This window comes from Eretmochelys imbricata, chromosome 3 (assembly GCF_965152235.1).
Source record: "Eretmochelys imbricata isolate rEreImb1 chromosome 3, rEreImb1.hap1, whole genome shotgun sequence".
Classification (NCBI taxonomy): Eukaryota; Metazoa; Chordata; order Testudines; family Cheloniidae; genus Eretmochelys; species Eretmochelys imbricata.
This window is the reverse complement of record NC_135574.1, coordinates 56,316,118-56,333,862: the sequence shown is the minus strand read 5'-3', so window position 1 is coordinate 56,333,862 and position 17,745 is coordinate 56,316,118. Positions and strand designations below refer to the sequence as shown.

Sequence of the window (17,745 nt, the reverse complement as noted above, 5' to 3'; positions counted from 1 at the left end):
AAAGTTTGCAGAGGATACAAAGATTGGGGGGAAGTGGTACATAATGAAGAGGGCCAGACACAGAGTAATCTGGATCACTTGGTAAGCTAAGCAAATAACATGTATTTCAACATGGCTCAACGTAAGATCAACATCTAAGAACAAACAACGTAGGCCATACTTACAGGATGAGGGTCTCTATTCTGGGACGCAGTGACAGAGACAGAAAAGAGTAGGAGATCACAGAGGATAAGCCACTGAACATGAGCTCCCAGTGTAGTGGCCAAAAGGGCCAATGCAATCCTTGGCTGCATAAGCAGCGGAATCTTAAGTAGGACTAGAACAGAGGTTCTCAAACTGGGAGTTGGGACCCCTCAGGGGATTGCAAGGTGATTACATGGGGGGTTGCAAGCTGTCAGCCTCCACCCCAAACCCTGCTTTGCCTCCAGCATTTATAATGGTATTAAATATATTTAAAAAAGTGTTTTTAATTTAGGGGGGGGGGAAGGTCGCACTCAGAGGCTTGTTATGTGAAAGGGGTCACCAGTACAAAAGTTTGAGAACCACTGGACTAGAAAGATATTACCTCTATCTGGCTCTGATGCATTCAGTATTTGAATACTGTATCCAGTTCTGATGCCCACAATTCAAGGACGTTCATAAACTGGAAGGGTTCAGAGAAGAGTCTCAAAAAGGATTATAAGGCATGTTTTCCAATCTTTTGGAGACAGACCCACAGAGACCCACTTGGGACTGTCACCTGATGTGCTGAGACTACCTCTGAGTCAGTTTTCTCTGCCAGTTTGGGACTCCAGAACCCTACCTTGTAGAGCCAGATACACAAGCCTGTGGCAACAGAGACCCAGCATCTGAACCACATCCCCAAAGCTGCAGACTTAACTGAAAACAGCTTAGCAAGTGCTCGTCTCCAGCACCTTGACGCTAGTGGGATCCAAACTCCAAATAAATCCATTTTACTCTGTATAAAGCTTATACAGCAGAGGTGGGCAAACTACAGCCCAGAGGTATATCCGGCCTGCTGGACCATCCCACCCGACCCTTAAGCTCCAGGCTGGGGAGGCTATACCCCGGTCCCTCACCCGCTGTCCTCCCTCCCCTGCAGCCTGAGCTCGCTGTGTGGCTGGCTCTGGCTGGGTGGTGCGGCTTCAAGTCCTACTGCTGTGAACAGCATGGTAAGGGGGCGGGGAGGTTGGTTAAGGGGAGTCCCAGGGGCAGTCAGGGGACAGGGAGCAGGGGTGGTCAGGGGACAGGGGAGTTGGATAGGCATGTGAGTCCTGGGGGGCCTGTCAGGGGGCAGGGGTGTGGATAGGGGTCAGGGCAGTTGGATGAGAATGGGTTTCCAGGGGAGCTGTTAGGGGTGGGGGGGGTCAGTGGTTCTGAGGGGGGCAGGAAGTGGGAGGGGACAGACGGCCAGACTGTTTGGGGAGGCACAGCCTTCCTTACAGTTTCACTACACCAATGTGGCCCTCAAGCCAAAAAAAAAAAAAAAAAAGTTTGACCACCCATGTTACACAGGGTAAAAACTCAAATTGTCCGCCCTCTGTCACACAGAGATATGCACAACTGTTTGCTCCCCCAGGTAGTAGTTACTGACTCGGTGTTAATAAAATCACTTTCATTTATTTATTAAGTATAAAAAGTAGGATTTAAGTGATTCCAAGTAACAGACAGAACAAGGTAAGTTACTATGGGTATGGCTACACTTGCAGATGTAGAGCGCTTTGTAAACCAGCCTTTGTAGAGCACAGGAGGGAAAGCGGTACAATCTGTCCACACTGACAGCTTCAAGCACACTGGCGTGGCCACATTTGCAGCGGCATTAGGAGCAGTGCATTATGGGTAGCTATCCCAGCATGCAATTGACTACAACATGCTTTTCGAATGTGGGGGGGTGGAGTGTGACAGGGAGTGTGGTGTGTGTATGTGGGGGAAGAGAGTGGGTTTTTGGGGGGCTGAAAACATGCCAGCATACTGTCTTGTAAGTTCAGACAGCAGCAGACCCTCCCTCCCCCCCAGCCTCTCTCCCCTTCACACACAGCATTCTACAGCAACGGCTTGCTTTGTCTCGGAGCCGGCAGTCAGAAACAGAGTGTTCAAAGGGAACATCCGCATTCCTAGGAGAAAGAAAAGGAGGACTTGTGGTACCTTAGAGACTAACAAATTTGAGCATAAGCTTTTGTGAGCTACAGCTCACTTCATCAGATGCATTCAGTGGAAAATACAGTGGGGAGATTTATATACCCAGAGAACACGAAACAATGGGTGTTACCATACACACTGTAACAAGAGTGATCAGGTAAGGTGAGTTATTACCAGCAGGAGAGCGGGGGGGGGAGGGGAGAGGAGGACCTTTTGTAGTGATAATCAAGGTGGGCCATTTCCAGCAGTTGACAAGAACATCTGAGGAACAGCCGGGGGGGGGGAGGGGGTGATAAACAAGGGGAAATAGTTTTACTTTGTGTAATGACCCATCCACTCCCAGACTCTATTCAAGCCTAAGTTAATTGTATCCACTTTGCAAATTAATTCCAATTCAGCAGTCTCTCGTTGGAGTCTGTTTTTTGAAGTCTTTTTGTTAAAGAATTGCCACTTTTAGGTTTGTAATTGAGTGACCAGAGAGATTGAAGTGTTCTCCGACTGGTTTATGAATGTTATAATTCTTGACATCTGATTTGTGTCCATTTATTCTTTTATGTAGAGACTGTCCAGTTTGCCCAATGTACATGGCAGAGGGGCACTGCTGGCACATGATGGCATATATCACATTGGTAGATGTGCAGGTGAACGAGCCTCTGATAGTGTGGCTGATGTGATTAGGCCTTATGATGGTGTCCCCTGAATAGATATGTGGACACAATTGGCAATGGGCTTTGTCGCAAGGATAGGTTCCTGGGTTAGTGGTTCTGCTGCAGATACAGACTAACACGGCTGCTACTCTGATTCCTAGGAGAGTTCAAAACAATGAGAAGAGTCGCCACTTGACTTAAGGGGATTATGGGATGTTTCCGGAGGCTGATCAGAGCGCAATAATGCAACACCCCGTTCACACTGACGCTCGGGCGCTTCAGCCACTGCGCGACAAGCGTTAAATCTTCTCGCCGAGGTGGAGTACCAGGAGCGCTCTAGCCGTGGAGTCAGAGTGCTCTATGTGCCTTGCCAGTGCGGACGGGGACTGAACTAGGGTGCCCGGGGCTGCTTTAATGCACTGTAACTCACAAGTGTAGCCAAGCCCTAAGTAAAATAAATCAAAATACGCAAGACTAAGACAATACACTAAGGATCTCATTAAAAATATTAACTTCTCACCCTAGATGTTCTCAGGTACTATCCTTTTCAGAACAACATTGTAGTTTATGGCCTGGGTCCAGCAATCACTCTCACCCCTGTAGTTACAGTCCTTTGTTCCAGTTTCTTACTGGCATCTCTTTGGGGATGGAGAGGCCATCTCTTGAGCCAGCTGGAGATAAAAATGGAGAGGCTTCCAGTGCCTTTTATATTCCCTCTTGTGGGCAGAAACCCCTTTGTTCTTCTGTGCAAAATCACAGCAACAAGATGGAGTCTGTAGCCACCTGGGCAAGTCACGTGTCCATGAATCATTTAGCTTTTTGCAGGCTGACGCCATTGTTTACATGTTAGTTTGAATACTCCCAGGAAAGCTCAGATGTGGATTGGCATCTCCCAAAGTCTATTGTTACATACTCCCCATTACTTGAATAGTCCCTTTGCAATATGTTGGCCAAACCTCCGTGTTTCCTACACAAAGCACTTCAAATACAAGCATAGAGCCAATGCTCATAACTTCAGATATAAAAATGATACATGCATACAAATAGGATGAATATATTCAGTAGATCATAACCTTTGCAAAGATGTGTTACTTGGCATATCTAGCATAAAGCATATTTCCGTTGTTATATTTACACTTAAGCATATTTCCATAAACATAAAGAGTACAATGTCATAGACCCAAAGAGCTCAAACTATCTGGCTGAACAAATAGACGGTAAAGGGGTGACTCAATCACAGTCTAGAAGTACCCACATATAGGGAATAAATATTTGGTAATTGGCTCTTCAGTCTAGTAGGAAAAGATGCAACAAGAATGAAGTCTGGAAGCTGAAGCTAGACAAATTCAGACCAGAAATAAGGCATACAATTTTAACTATGAAGGTAATGAACCATTCAAACACCTTGCCAAGGGATGTGGTAGATTCTCCTGCAGTGGCAATTTTCAAATTGAGATCAGATTCCCACCCCCACCCCTCAGAAATCTGCTATAGTTCAAACAGAAAATAGTTCAGCAAAGTCCTATGGCCTCCATTAGACATGATCACAGTGGTCCCTTATGGCTTTATAATCTATGATCCCTGCTGCAGGGTAGAGGTATAAAATCTTTGGGTGCCCTGCTAAAGAGCTGGCTTCCCCCTGCTTCCCTTAGGGTGGCCAGGTGTATGGCCACGACCCTTACCAGGAAGCCCAGCTGCAGGCCCTAATGAGGGCAGGCTCAGTGTGATCTGTTGAGCCTACTGGAAGCAGCTGGGTTGATGACTGGAAAAGCATATAAACCCAGGGAAGAGCTCAGGAAGGGGCAAACCAGGCAGAAAGATAGGAGGGTGGTGGCTCTGTCTCTGCTGGCTGACACAAGCCTCAAAGGCCAGAGGACCCAGTGAGGGGTCAGAGCAGGGACCGGTGTTGGGGGAATGGGGACTGTACAGCCACTAAATAAAAATGCGGGTGGAGCATCTGCCAGAGGCATCTGAGACCCTTTCTTTGGCCAGCCCAAGCACAGGACCCGGCGACAAGGGGAATGAAACTTGTGCCACCCTGTGACAATCCCCCAAAGACTCTCACAAGAGTCTTAAAGGCAAGGGTAAAAGTCAACTGGGCATGGCCTAAACGAAAAAGCTGTTTCATTTAGCCTTCTGTGACTTATGTGGGGATGTTTTGTAATGAACATTGATCTGTTTCCCTAAAGCATGTTTCATGAATAGGATTCCTGAGACTGTAGGCTGGCATGCCCACAAGAGCAGACATGTTCAGCACACTTCCCCAACTCAGTCACAAGGATAGACTGCAAACCATTAAGGCTGAATGTGTGTAACTGCCAAACAATGGAATACAGCGGAGTCGTATCTTACATGGGGGTTAGGTTCTAAAGTCAGCGCATAAGGCGAAAATCTCGTATAGTCAAAATTACCCTTGAAAATCCCTTAAATCACCCATAAAGTGGTTTATACAACCCTGTACAATGTATAAATGTATAATGTACATAGTAATGTACAGTATATAATAAAGAGTACATATGCAAAATATAATTTTACAGTACTGTATTTTTAATTACAGGGTGTCGGTCAGGGCTTGATGACGATCCAGGAGACGGAGAGCGAGTTGTAGATGAAGTGTTGGCTCTGGTTCAGCTCAAGAAGTTGATTGCGTAAGCTCATCTGCTGCTGGTTGTTTTTCCTTGAAAAGTATGGTGATCGGCAACTATCGCCGTTGTCTCTTGAGCTGCTCAAACATTTCTTGATACGGTCTCAAACTGCCTGTAATACTATGTATGATTGAGGCTTCGTTCCATAGAGGGATCGTAGTCAGAAATTAAATCATTCAAGTGTTTCACAGCTTGGAACACTTCAGCAAATTTATGAAAATTCCAACTTCCTGGCTCTTCCTGTTCCTTGTCGTCATCTTTGTCAGCATTAAAAACTTGTTCCAGAAGATAGCCGTTTTCTTCTATGATTTTCTTTAATTGTTCGGGGTAGGCTTTTGCTGCCTCTTCATTGGCAGATGCAGCTTCACCAGCAGTCTGCATGTTTTGGAGGTTGAAATGGTTCCTAAAACTGTTAAGCCAACCTTGGCTGGCTTTGAATTCCTTCTCATCAGAAGGCTGTCCCTCTTCAGCAGGGAGGTCTGAACAGCACATAGAGGCTAAGAGCCTTTTCTCGCAATGTGTTGCCATTGATAGGCACACATTTATGGATCATGTCTTCCAGCCATAAGTTTAATGCCTTTTCACTCTTCACTAAAGTCTTATTACGCACCTGGCTCGTCACCTTAGCAGTTATTGGAACACTTCATGCAACAGCTTGACGAATTTCTCTCTCAAATCTTAATAGCACGGATGCTAGATTCGTTGCGGCCATATTTACGCGCCACGTTGCAAACCGACATACCATCTCTCAATAAGTCTAACAGCCAGTTTTTCCTCCAGTGTTGGAACGGTTCGCTGTTTCTTCGGTTGAAGACCAGATGAAGTAGTTGACTTGCGTTTAGGGGCCACGTTGTACGAAAAATACGTATCTTTAAACATTAGAATCACACTCAGTGCGGCGAGATGCTCATACTATGAGAGGCACGTGGGAACTGAGACCAACTGAGGGAACAGCAGATTCACATCTCCCATCTCACACTCACTCCGGGGCACACGCTCATTGAGCGAAATGGTGGGCGGAATCGCCCGCACTATTTACAGGTATCTTGTTTTTCTTTTCTTGCCAAGCACATATAGTTGAATTCGCCTAAGTTAAATGCATATAGGATGTGACTCACCTGTACTCTTAAAAAGCCTGGTTAGTAGATTGGGAAAAAACAGACAGACACAGAAAGAAGAATCAACCTCAAGGCCTTGTAACAAAGCCCATTTAGCAATAGGGCTTTTCAAGAAAAGCAATTTTCTATTTTGGGGGAAAACTAACCAAGGGACACTCTCTGGAAGACAGAGACCAGACCTGGATCTCAAGACCATCTTGGCCTCCTAAAAGGAAGTTGGCTCGATTCTTTTCCAGTAACTCACGGTAGAAGCTTGTAGTGAAGCAGAAAAACTAGGATTAGATTACATATGCATGAAGGCTGTTTTGAAATCTAATACTTTGTACAATTTACTAACAAAACATACTTGTTTTAAAGTGGCTGGTGGTCACAAGCTCCCACAGGGGAAGAGAGATGCATGCATCTAGTTAGACTTGCACAGTAATAAGCAGCTGGCATAAACAGGATGTTGTACCCAGATCCAGGAGTAAGAGTGAGAGTATTACAAAATCCCACACCAAGACAGGAGGCCTAACACCAGATAAGCCAATTACCAGTATTGTACATTAATATTGAGGTGGGGCTTCCAGAGTAGTTGTCTCCATTGAAAAATAAAAGATAGGTTTGCTTTCTGTGATAAAAGTATCATTGTGGAATCTGAGCTATACCTAATAGTATCCCAAGTGAACCCTGGGCAGACTCACCAAAACAGAGTTGAAAAGAGGAGGCGATTTAGACCATAACCCTTAAGACTTTGCACACAAAGGACTAGAGATCAATTCTGCCACGTCAGATAGAATGTTTGCAAGATCACTAGCCAAGATATGCTCCACAGAAGCAGACTATCAAGCTGTGTAAGAGCCTCTAGAAGAAAGGGCCCTTACACCCAGAGACTCAATTCCCTAAATGTAGGTACACAGCAAAATGGCAACTCTCTTTTTTGTACCTTGAACAGCACAAAACAGATATTTGCAGAAACCCTGAGTTAGGTGCTAACAAAATTTTCCATGGGTCAGATTACCATCTAAGGAGGCTACCCTCTCAGCAAGAGATGGCCACCAAAAAGTTCACCTTGACTGAAAGCTAAGAAGCATATCCAGCCCATGGGCTGGATACAGAGAAAGTAATTTTTTTTTTTTTAATTACCTTTTGGTAAAAAGATTTAAACTCCTAAACCAGTGCAACAAGGTATAATCTAAATTTGACCTTTTTCTCTTGGATCTTGTCTAGCCTGACAAGGAGACTGCCTTGTTTATGCATTGGAGGAATGCCCAACTTAAGGGAGGGCTAATATTTGGGTTTTCCCAAGATTCCCTAGCAATCCCATTAATGTCCTTATAGAAAGGGAAACAGTATTATTTGCTAGACTTGAACTGCCTTTTCCAGGGGGATTTCTGTCAAGAAGTGTTCACTGGACAAATCCAGATAAGGGACAACACTTCCCAAAAGTCCAAGAGACTCCTATGGCTAAGACCTTGCTGTGCCTTGAGATAGGGCAATGGCTCACCCTCAGTACTTTCTAGAAGCTAGGGTGCCAGATAGGAACTCTCCCCCCCCATTGGGGCATTCTGGATCTGTATGGAGATAAATATTGAATGAGCTCTTATGGAGTGTGTTCAGTCTGCTCATTCAGTAACTAAGTTTATGTTGTAGTGGTTTTGTTCAAACTTGAAATTCCACAGAATTTAGAGTCATCCATACATTTTTGAAGACTAGAACAATTAAAATATTGGCTTAACTAGCATTATGGTAAGCAAGACAAGTTTAACGATATACTGTTCACACGTTTTGCCCAGCTGATTAGACACAGAGTAGGGAAATAACGGGCCTTGTTTGTGTTTTGTTTTTTTTTATAAAGTAGACAGGAACCTCACAGCAACCTCTCTTGATCCAGGACTGAAAGATAGAGAGTTTGGCAGAAGCAAAGTCAATACAATGTATAATAATCTATAAAGATGAACTGGAGAGTGATCCATATCAAAGAGCAGTTAAGAAAATGAGCCTTAGATTTCAGTTTGAAAGCTATACTATGTTACAGTAGCATCTAGTCAGGATCCAATCAAACTAGATTCTGGTAAACACACTGATCTTTCTGGACTTCAGAGACTATACCTTGTTAACTAACTTAAGGCTTAGAAAACTTGACCTATGAGGACAGGGTTAAATAATTGTGCATGATTAGTTTAGAGAAGAGAAGATGTAGAGGGACATTATCAGTCTTCAAAAATTGAAAATGTGTTTCTGAAGAGCTCAGTGATCAACTGTTCTCCATGTCTTGTCTATTGAGGGTAGCATTTAATGTAGCAAATGAGTTTTAAGTTAGATATCAGGAAAATTCTAACTAGAAGGATGGTTAAGCATTGGAATAGGCTACCTAGGGAGGTTGTGGAATCTCCATTGTTGGAGGTTTATAAGAATGGGTTAGATAAACATGGATGGTCTTGGTATACTTTGTTCTGCCTCACTACAGAGGATGGACTAGATGGATCTCCTGAGGTCCCTTCCAGCCCTACATTTCTCTGATTCTATAAATCTGAGCTTCTGAATATCTGGACCAAAGGCCTCTGTTAGAGATCCCTCCCCACTCAACTCTGGGGTACAGATGTGGGGACCCTCATGAAAGACTCCCTGAGCTTATTTTTACCAGCTTAGGTTAAAAACTTCCCCAAGGCACAAATCCTTTCCTTGTCCTTGAACAGTATTGCTGCCACCACCAAGTGATTTAGACAAAAATTCAGGAAAAGGGTCATGGAGTCCCTTGTTCCCCAAAATATTCCCCCAAGCCCTTTCACCCCCTTTCCTGGGGAGGCTTAAGAATAATGTGAGTACTGACCAGACCCTTTGTCTCTAGGACACTGAAAAAAATCAGGTTCTTAAAGAAAGAATTTTATTTAAAGTAAAAGAATCACACCTGCGAAAATCAGGGTAGAAGGTAACCTTACAGGGTAATAAAAATATTTAAAAACACAGAGGATTCCCCTCTAGGCTCAGCTTTAAAATTACAAAAAACAGGAATAAAACTCCCTCTTAGCATAGGGAAAATTCACAATTTAAAACAAAAGATAATCTAATGCATTTCCTTTCCCTTACAATTTTTGTAATCTTAGATGCTCATTTCAGGTATATTTCCAGGAGATGTTTTTCCTGCTTAGTCTCTCTCTCCATCCAGAGAGTGAACAACAAAGAGCACAAACAAAACCTTCCCCTCCCCCACCCCCGAGATTTGAAAGTATCTTCTTTCCTTTTTGGTCAGGTGCCAACCAGGTTATTTGAGCTTCTTAACCCCTTACAGGTAGTGTGATTCAGTACAGCTGCTCAGGAGGGATTTTGTGCTACCCTTAGCTGTATGTTTATGACAGCCTCTAACCGTGCAATTTTAATGGCTTAGAAACTCAAGTTACAGACAATAGTTTTCTAACACAATTATATACAACTCTACAGCCCACAGGGCTAGCTTTAGCATTTTCTTTAGACACCAACAGGCCTATCCTGCAAGGAATTTGCTTAAGCAGTTAGCATAAGGCTTTAAGACCTGTGAGCCTTACCATAGGTGGCCAGTCACCCTGAGTTTTGGCAAACTGGGAACATGTGCTTAGGGTGGAGTTTGTACAAAATGAAACCAGGTAACCACAGGAACACTGAACTAAAACTAGGCTTGGATATTTTTTATGATAGAAACATTGGCAGACGCTTATCCACAAACTTGCCTTGGCAATGAATGATAAGTTGAAATCATAAGTACAACCTACAAATTAAGGGCTTCCCAGCATTATTAGGGTGAGGAAGCTAAATATGGACAAAGGAGGCTGGACATTTGTGTGAATATTTATGGCAACTATAAGGACCTACATAGGCCAGACTACCATGCAAGGGGAGATCTAGACCATTAGACTCGTTTGACGTGACAGGGAGAAGGTAGGACCTTCATGGATGGCCACTTGTCTCTTACCGCCAGAGCCCCAAGAAAGGGTTTGAGAATATATAAGGAATGGTAAAAGATATTAGGTTAACTTTATATTTCTGCTGCCTTTTTATGTGGTTTGGAGTATTTGCAGCTATAGTAGTTGTGCTAATAAAACTGTTTAAAGCTTTGCTTTGTCCTCAGTGCGAGTGGTGTCATTGTGCACTACAAGATTCCCAACTACACACAACTTGATAACCTGAATTCTGTTGTGCCCGATTCTGAGAATAGAACCCTGCAATTCTCAGCTCTTTAAATCAGTAATGAATTGGAAGTCAATATAGAATCAGTAGCCACTCAAAGAATAGGGCAACTAGAAAATATTCTGTATTAGACCTTTAAAAAGTGAAGATGACTAACTGCAGTGCAAAGTGACTGCTCAGGTGCAAGCCATAACCAGATTACATTCTTTATGTGCAAAAAACACCATTCAACTGCAAAATTAACAAGCAAAAGCTACATTAAAAACATTAAGGTTGCAAAATCAAGAACTGAAAAGTTAGGGAATGCTGAATTAAACTTTTGTGCAACCTTAATTCAGCCCATTTGTGCATATGCATTATAGCATAATCTTTAGTTACGTATTGACGCTATTTTTCAGCGGGACTCTTGCCTCATTCAGTGCACAGAATGGACCTGCGCTGGGCAAAAGGAAACCTAAAAATGGAAAAGGTCCATTTGTTATTAGATGGCAATTGCATAAAATATCAATGAATCAAATTCAACATGGTCAATAAATATTTGTTCTGTATTTGGAAATAATGTGTATGACATTCATAATTAAATACATCCTTCCTAGATGGTTAGAATAAAAAGTAAAATACCATGTATAAATTTAAAACATCTTTCAATCAGTAGAAGCGGGTAAGCATTTTAGAACATAGGTCTAAAAGAGCTAGCAGAGCAACTCCACATCACTGCCGTTGTTTTTTAATAGGTTTTGCAAATCTGGAGTAATTCCAGAAGACTGGTACAACATTAGTAGCTACAAAGCTATCATTGTTCAGCTATGACAGTTTATTCTATAGCGTTTAGCATCTCAGAAGACATCCTGTTGGCAAAAGGAATTCCCTGTGAAATGCAGGCTTGCTCATTCAAAACGTACATGAAATGATGTTCAGACTTGGTCCTGATAATTTAGGAGGAAGGAATAGCTCAGTGGTTTGAGCATTGGCCTGCTAAACCCAGGGTTGAGAGCTCAATCCTTGAAGGGGCCATTTAGGGATCGGGGCTAAAATTGGGGATTGATCCTGCTTTGAGCAGGGGGTTGGACTAGATGACCTCCTGCAGGCCCTTCCAACCCTGATATTCTATGAAAACCATCACAACGCCATGTCCCATGTGTTGGGGCTAATATCACAATAATAGTAATAGATATCCTACAGAACACCGTAGAATTCCTACTATTCAGCCACAGAAGATTAGATCTAAATATTCATATCAGGTACATGGAAAGAAGACCAGGTCATGATTAATGCAAGGGATCATAGGTCATGCATCAGCAAAGATTGGGAAGCCAACTTAGGGTGTGAAGAGTTTTAGATTCATCCTACACTGCAGGAGACTTCTGTGATCAGAGACTATTTACTTAAGAAGAAGTGATCTTATGCTGTCTTTAGACATGCTCTTAGACTATTTAGTCTTCTTGTGGACAGGAGAAACCAGTAGTGAATCCAGCATTGCTGGGTATAAAAATCCCTCAAAACCCTTTTGGGGAACTTGATACTTATTTTCCATTATTTTAGCAGTGACAAGTTGACTTTACATCTGGATATAGATACCCCAACTACAAGAGAAACCACTTTGAATTGAATTCTTGCCAGAGAATCAATTCAGAATATAAAAAAAAAAGGGGGAACGTGGTACCAGACATCATCACTTACTTGAAAATTAAGAAGCACCTCCTGTCTGTAAGTACCTACATGAGGAGAAATTCTGATATTAGGGGGCTCTAATCCATTAAACAAAGATATAACAAGATCCAATAGCCGTAAAAAAGAAGACTGATGCAAACTGGAAAAATACAGTGCAAATTTTAACAGTTGAGGTAATTAACCACTGGAACAACTTATTAAGGGATATGATAGATTTTCCTCTCTTTATATTAAAGACTAAGACAGATGCTGTACACCAATGATAAATTATCAGCAAGGATCCTAGTTTTCCCCATGATTAAAAAAATAAACTATATGATGAAACAAAAATCCACGTTTTTCTGCAATTGAAATGAAATGCTGAACTTTAATTTCCCTAGCCACAATATATATAGGTATCAAACACAATGTTTTACTGATATACAGTAGAACCCCATTTATCAGAGACTCCATTATCCAGCTCTCCATATTAACCCAACCTAGGGTGACCAGATAGCAAGGGTGAAAAATCGGGACGGGGGGGGGGGTTGAGGTGGGGGAGAGTATAGGCATCTATATAAGACAAAGCCCCAAATATCGGGACTGTCCCTATAAAATCGGGACATCTGGTCAGTCTAACCAAATCACCAGCCACCCAGGGCTGACACCACCCTACCCCCATCTTGAAATAAGGGATAGAAAGCTCTTTGCCAATTCTCCTGATTATCCAATCTAGCCCTGGTCCCAATTAGATCAGATTAACCGGTTCCACTGGGATGGGGCCATTGGAAGGATTAGAGGAAGAGAGTACATTAGAAAGTTCTGCATCTGTGACAGGGAGAAGAGAATTGTGGGAGGGAAGAGAAAGCAAGCCAAGCCAAGGGGGAAGACAATCTTGTATTTTGTCAATTTTCTCTTGGAAGACATCTGCAAGCTTCTGTGCACAAAGAGAGCGAGCGAGCAAGCACACGTGCCCAAGGTGGATATATGGTAACCAGGATTGCAAGTGTGCAATTCATTTAACTTGAGACCCAGAGCTATTTAGCTCTGAAGATGGCAGAACTGAAACAGGAGAGAATAAATTTGTAGTGGAGAATGTCAGCCTGGTCATGGGATTTCTGCAAGAGACACCGTGCACTGCAAGAGCAGAAGAGGAGGAAACAGATATTAAGGGTGCATCAGGGCTGCAGGTTGGCAGGATGGACCTTGCAATGGAAGACAGGCACCAAAGAGTCAAAGGGGGTGGGGGGAGAGGGGAGGGAGAAAAAGAGAAAAGCATGGACAGAATCAGCAGCCCTATTAATGAAAGAGAATAGAGAGACCAGAACATGGACATAAAGACTAAGTGAGAGGGCATGGTGGTGGTATAATAGGCAACTGAAAGAGAAGATGATTATCGAAGAGGAGGAACTCAGCAGAGATTAAAGAGAGCAGTGTTTGATGAAGACCGAGTCAAAGTACAAAGATGTAAGATTTCAAGTAGTCAAATTCTGGAGCTCTAAGAAATCTACATTATGGTGGTTATGAGACAAATTTACTACACTCTTTGTAAATTAAAGACTCATTTAGGTGCTAAGCATTAAAATCCGCAAGTGTGAAGGAGACAGTGAATACTAACAAGCACAACATGGAGTTGGGTTGTACCCTCAAGGTGCAGCCTGAGATCTGTTGGAACCTCTGTGCCCCCTAACAATTCAGCTGGGTTGGTCTCTCTCACACTGCTCTGATGAGGAGACCTAGCCAGCCTCTGTTATCACCCAAAACAGCAGCAGATGGCACCACACACCCAATCAAGTCACCCGAGTGCTTTACCTAAGCCACTCATGGACCAACAATAAAGGTACCGGCCAATTTCCGAGCTCCCCAGCCTTGCACCGCTACTGGAGCATAAACCCAGTATTATACCACTGCACAGGGGTCTGTACGGTGCAAGTAGTCCCCTTTCTCCTTCAATGCAGGGGAGATATGTACAAGCCTTTGTTAACAGAGCTAAGATTCCCTAACACTTCACTCAAGAACACTGGTTAAGATAAAACACAAAACAAGTTTATTAACTACAGAAAGGGAGATTAAGTGATAGCAAACAAAAAAAATTTCAGTCTAAGTCTCATACAAACTGGATAGGATTTGAATCAGCAATTTCTCACTCTGACTCATGGCAGAAGCAGGTTTTAGCCTCCTTACACAGGCTGGGCTTTCTTCTTACCCGCTAGGACCCCCCCGCCCCAGTTCAGTCTTTGTTTCTCCAGTGTTTCCAGATGTTGTCTTGTAGGGGAGTGAGTCCTAGTCATGAGGTCACTTCCCCCTTATATAGTTTTTCCATATGGTGGGAACCCCTTTCTTCCAAGCCCGGTTCCCAGCCCAGTTTGTGGACAAGTACAGGTACCCAAATGGTGTTCAGTATCATATGACCTGGTCACATGCCTTGTTGAGTCATAGCAGCCATTATCCATAGGCTGCCTAGGAGTCCCGAGGGAAGGATAAGGTCTTCTATAGTCCATTGTCTTTGTTGACAGGCCATTAGCACTGTCTAGCTTCTTCGCTGTTTTACTTGAAAGGCTAGTTGTGGGTGTCTTCAACTTTACAACATCTTTCAGTAACACTTACATAGCAAAACTTCATATACGACAGCACATACAATCCAATGAGATATTAATGGTTAGCTGATCAAGACTTTTAGAATGACACTTTGCAAAGCATACTTCCTACAAAACACATTATAATTACATCACCATGGTAAATATGGAGTGCAGAATGTCACAAATATACCACATACCTTCTGAAAAAATGTAAGAAACAAAACTACCCACGTGGCTTTACGAGGGACTGATCGAAGACCTGAGGCCAGAAAGAGCTGGAAATGGAGGTGGAAGGGGGGAGGACAATAGCCAGAAAATGGTCATAGCTTGCTGAAAAGAGATAACATTACCGACAGAACACTAGCAAGTATTCAACAATCGTGCATTGGAAAGGAAACCTAGATGACATAGGTCTTTTCCATCACTAGTTCTATGTTTTCATAAAAGCTATTTTCTGTCAAGATTGGGGTTTCTTTGTGCTACATGCTGTACAGTTTAATGTGATACTTGTCTAGAAAAGCTTAAATAATGCAGAGTTTGGTGTGTGCTAAGTATTTCTCCCTCTCTCTCCACCCCATGGCTGATCCACAAAAAGATATAAATCTGACAGAGCTCCTGGCTATTGAAATTAGTCCTCTAACTCAAACTGTAAAGTCTCACGCTTCATCTTAGGAGGTGCCCAGTTCAGGTCCCTGTCCTGACCATCATAGCTATGGCTGTCACAATGGAGCAGTTGATTATTGAGCTAATACAAAGGACTAGTATCACACTTGTTGAAACAAGGTAATGACCAAAATTATTTTATGCCTTTTATTATATTACCCACTATATAAATATTTTTACATTTTTAAAAATATGATACAAGATTCAGAGTAAAGGAAACAAAGTATGCAGTCTGTCACTTTTGGACAAAATAATTTCCCTGTTTTAAGCCTGACCATGCTCTAATAAACCTTAGATTTCACTCATCACATCATTCAAACCAATATTGCTAAATATTTTGTTAATGAAGATGAGTCTTACACATATTAGACCTTAAATATTCAGCACTTAGGCAATTAAGTTATTACTTTTTAAAACACATATCACCTTATTCTAGTGTTGCAACATTCACACCTCAAGTAATAGTGTCTGTACCGGATGTTAAAGAGATAGCTTCTTGATGCTTTTAGAGTAACAGCCGTGTTAGTCTGTATTCACAAAAAGAAAAGGAGTACTTGTGGCACCTCAGAGACTAACCAAGAGCTGTAGCTCACGAAAGCTTATGCTCAAATAAATTGGTTAGTCTCTAAGGTGCCACAAGTACTCCTTTTCTTCTTGATGCTGTGCACTGACCAACCACCAACCCACTGAAACAGGATTCACTTCTGTCCATTAGAAAGCAAGGGCAATAGTGAAGCTTCAAGAAAGGTTTAGGTCAGAGACCGCAAAAAACCCCAAGGGGCTTGCTCCTGATTGTGGATTAGTTTACAATTAAACGAAAAGATGATCGATTTGCATCAACCTTCCAACCGGTTTTTGCAGCAACGGTTCAAATCCCAGCTCTTTTCCTCACTGCAGCTTGTTTACAGGAAGCAATTTGGGCCCAGTGTACTCGTAGGCCCATACCCCACAAGAACTTCAACTCAGCCATTAGCACGGGCAGAGATTGGCCGCTCTCCCGCAAACCAGGAGCCCCAGGAGCGTTTCCAGCGCCTCACAGGAACGCGGCACACAGCACTGGTGGTAACCACCTAGCACCGACCTCACCCGACACCCCCACTTCGGCCAGCCCGGCCCGCCCAGAGCAAAGCCCGCTCGCCATCCCGGACTCCGCCTTCGGGCCCGGGGCAGTGGCCGATAACGAGACCTGCCCCACACACCGCGTCCCAAGAAGTCAGCTGCCCCGGGGCTGCTCCGTTCTGCCGGCCGCCGGCGCAGCGGAGAGCTCCCATTCTGCTGCCTTCTGCCCGGGACCCCGGCCCCGCTCCCCCGCAGGGAGCCACCCCGGCCCACGCCCACCCGCGCCCTCGCTCCACCGACCGCGGGCCACATCGCCCCGGAGCCCGCGGCCCCGCCCGGGCACTGCCAGCACCCTCGGCCCCTCCCCGTCCGCCCGGCCGTACCCTTGGCCTCGCAGTCGGCGCAGTACTTGTTGTCCTCCTCCCGCAGCAGCTTGGCCAGGATGGCCTGGTGCTGCTCGTTCTGCTTCTGCGCCTTCTCCCGGCACGAGCGGGTCGACATGGCGGCGGCTCCCGACGCGCTCGCAGAGCGAGGACCGGCTCCGCTCCAACCCTCCCGCAACCGGGCACCGGCAGCCGGCTGCAGAGAGACTTCCTCAACCGGAACTACTTGCAGCTACATCCGCCTTCAAGCCTTCCTGACCGAGTAATGCGTCCAACCCAGCATAAGAAAATAGTCCCCGGTTTGGAACAATAGCGTCCAGAAGCTCCTGCACCATGAGACTGCCTGGTGGCCTTCCCGCGCGCTCGCAGCCTCTCCGATTTAACTGAGATCAAAAAGATCCCCCCAGTGTGTTTAAATTAGAGGTGGAGTGCAAACCATCGCACGTATCCATCCGCCCACAGGTGAACGCCTAAGCGAGATCCGGGCGCACCTCAGTGACGGCGGGGGCGGGGCTTGGCTCGAGCCTCTTTCGCTGACTGCGCCTGGTGCCGGCTACCTGCTGCGACAGCCGCAGCGGCGAGGGGCGGGGCTGAGGGGGCGGAGCCTCATGCTCTCTCCACACGCCTTGTTAACTCCAAGGGGTGGTGGGGTCTCCCAGGCCGGTACATTTCAAAGCCGCCGATTCCCGAGCAGTATTAGTCTGGCATAACCTTAGACG

General features: G+C 44.3%; 1 protein-coding gene across 3 annotated transcripts in view; it reads right to left on the bottom strand.

Moving 5' to 3' along the window:
• SMAP1 (small ArfGAP 1) overlaps window positions 1-17,286 on the bottom strand; it is a 241,089-nt gene extending 223,803 nt beyond the window's left edge. The window contains exon 1 of one of the 3 annotated variants that reach the window (XM_077812683.1): window positions 17,027-17,286. In XM_077812683.1, the coding sequence (XP_077668809.1) occupies window positions 17,027-17,144 (118 nt within the window). In that variant the 5' untranslated portion in view covers window positions 17,145-17,286. The remainder of the gene's footprint in view (window positions 1-17,026) is intronic. The other 2 variants (XM_077812682.1, XM_077812684.1) reach the window with 2 other exon arrangements.
• Between the last annotated feature and the right edge of the window lie 459 nt (window positions 17,287-17,745).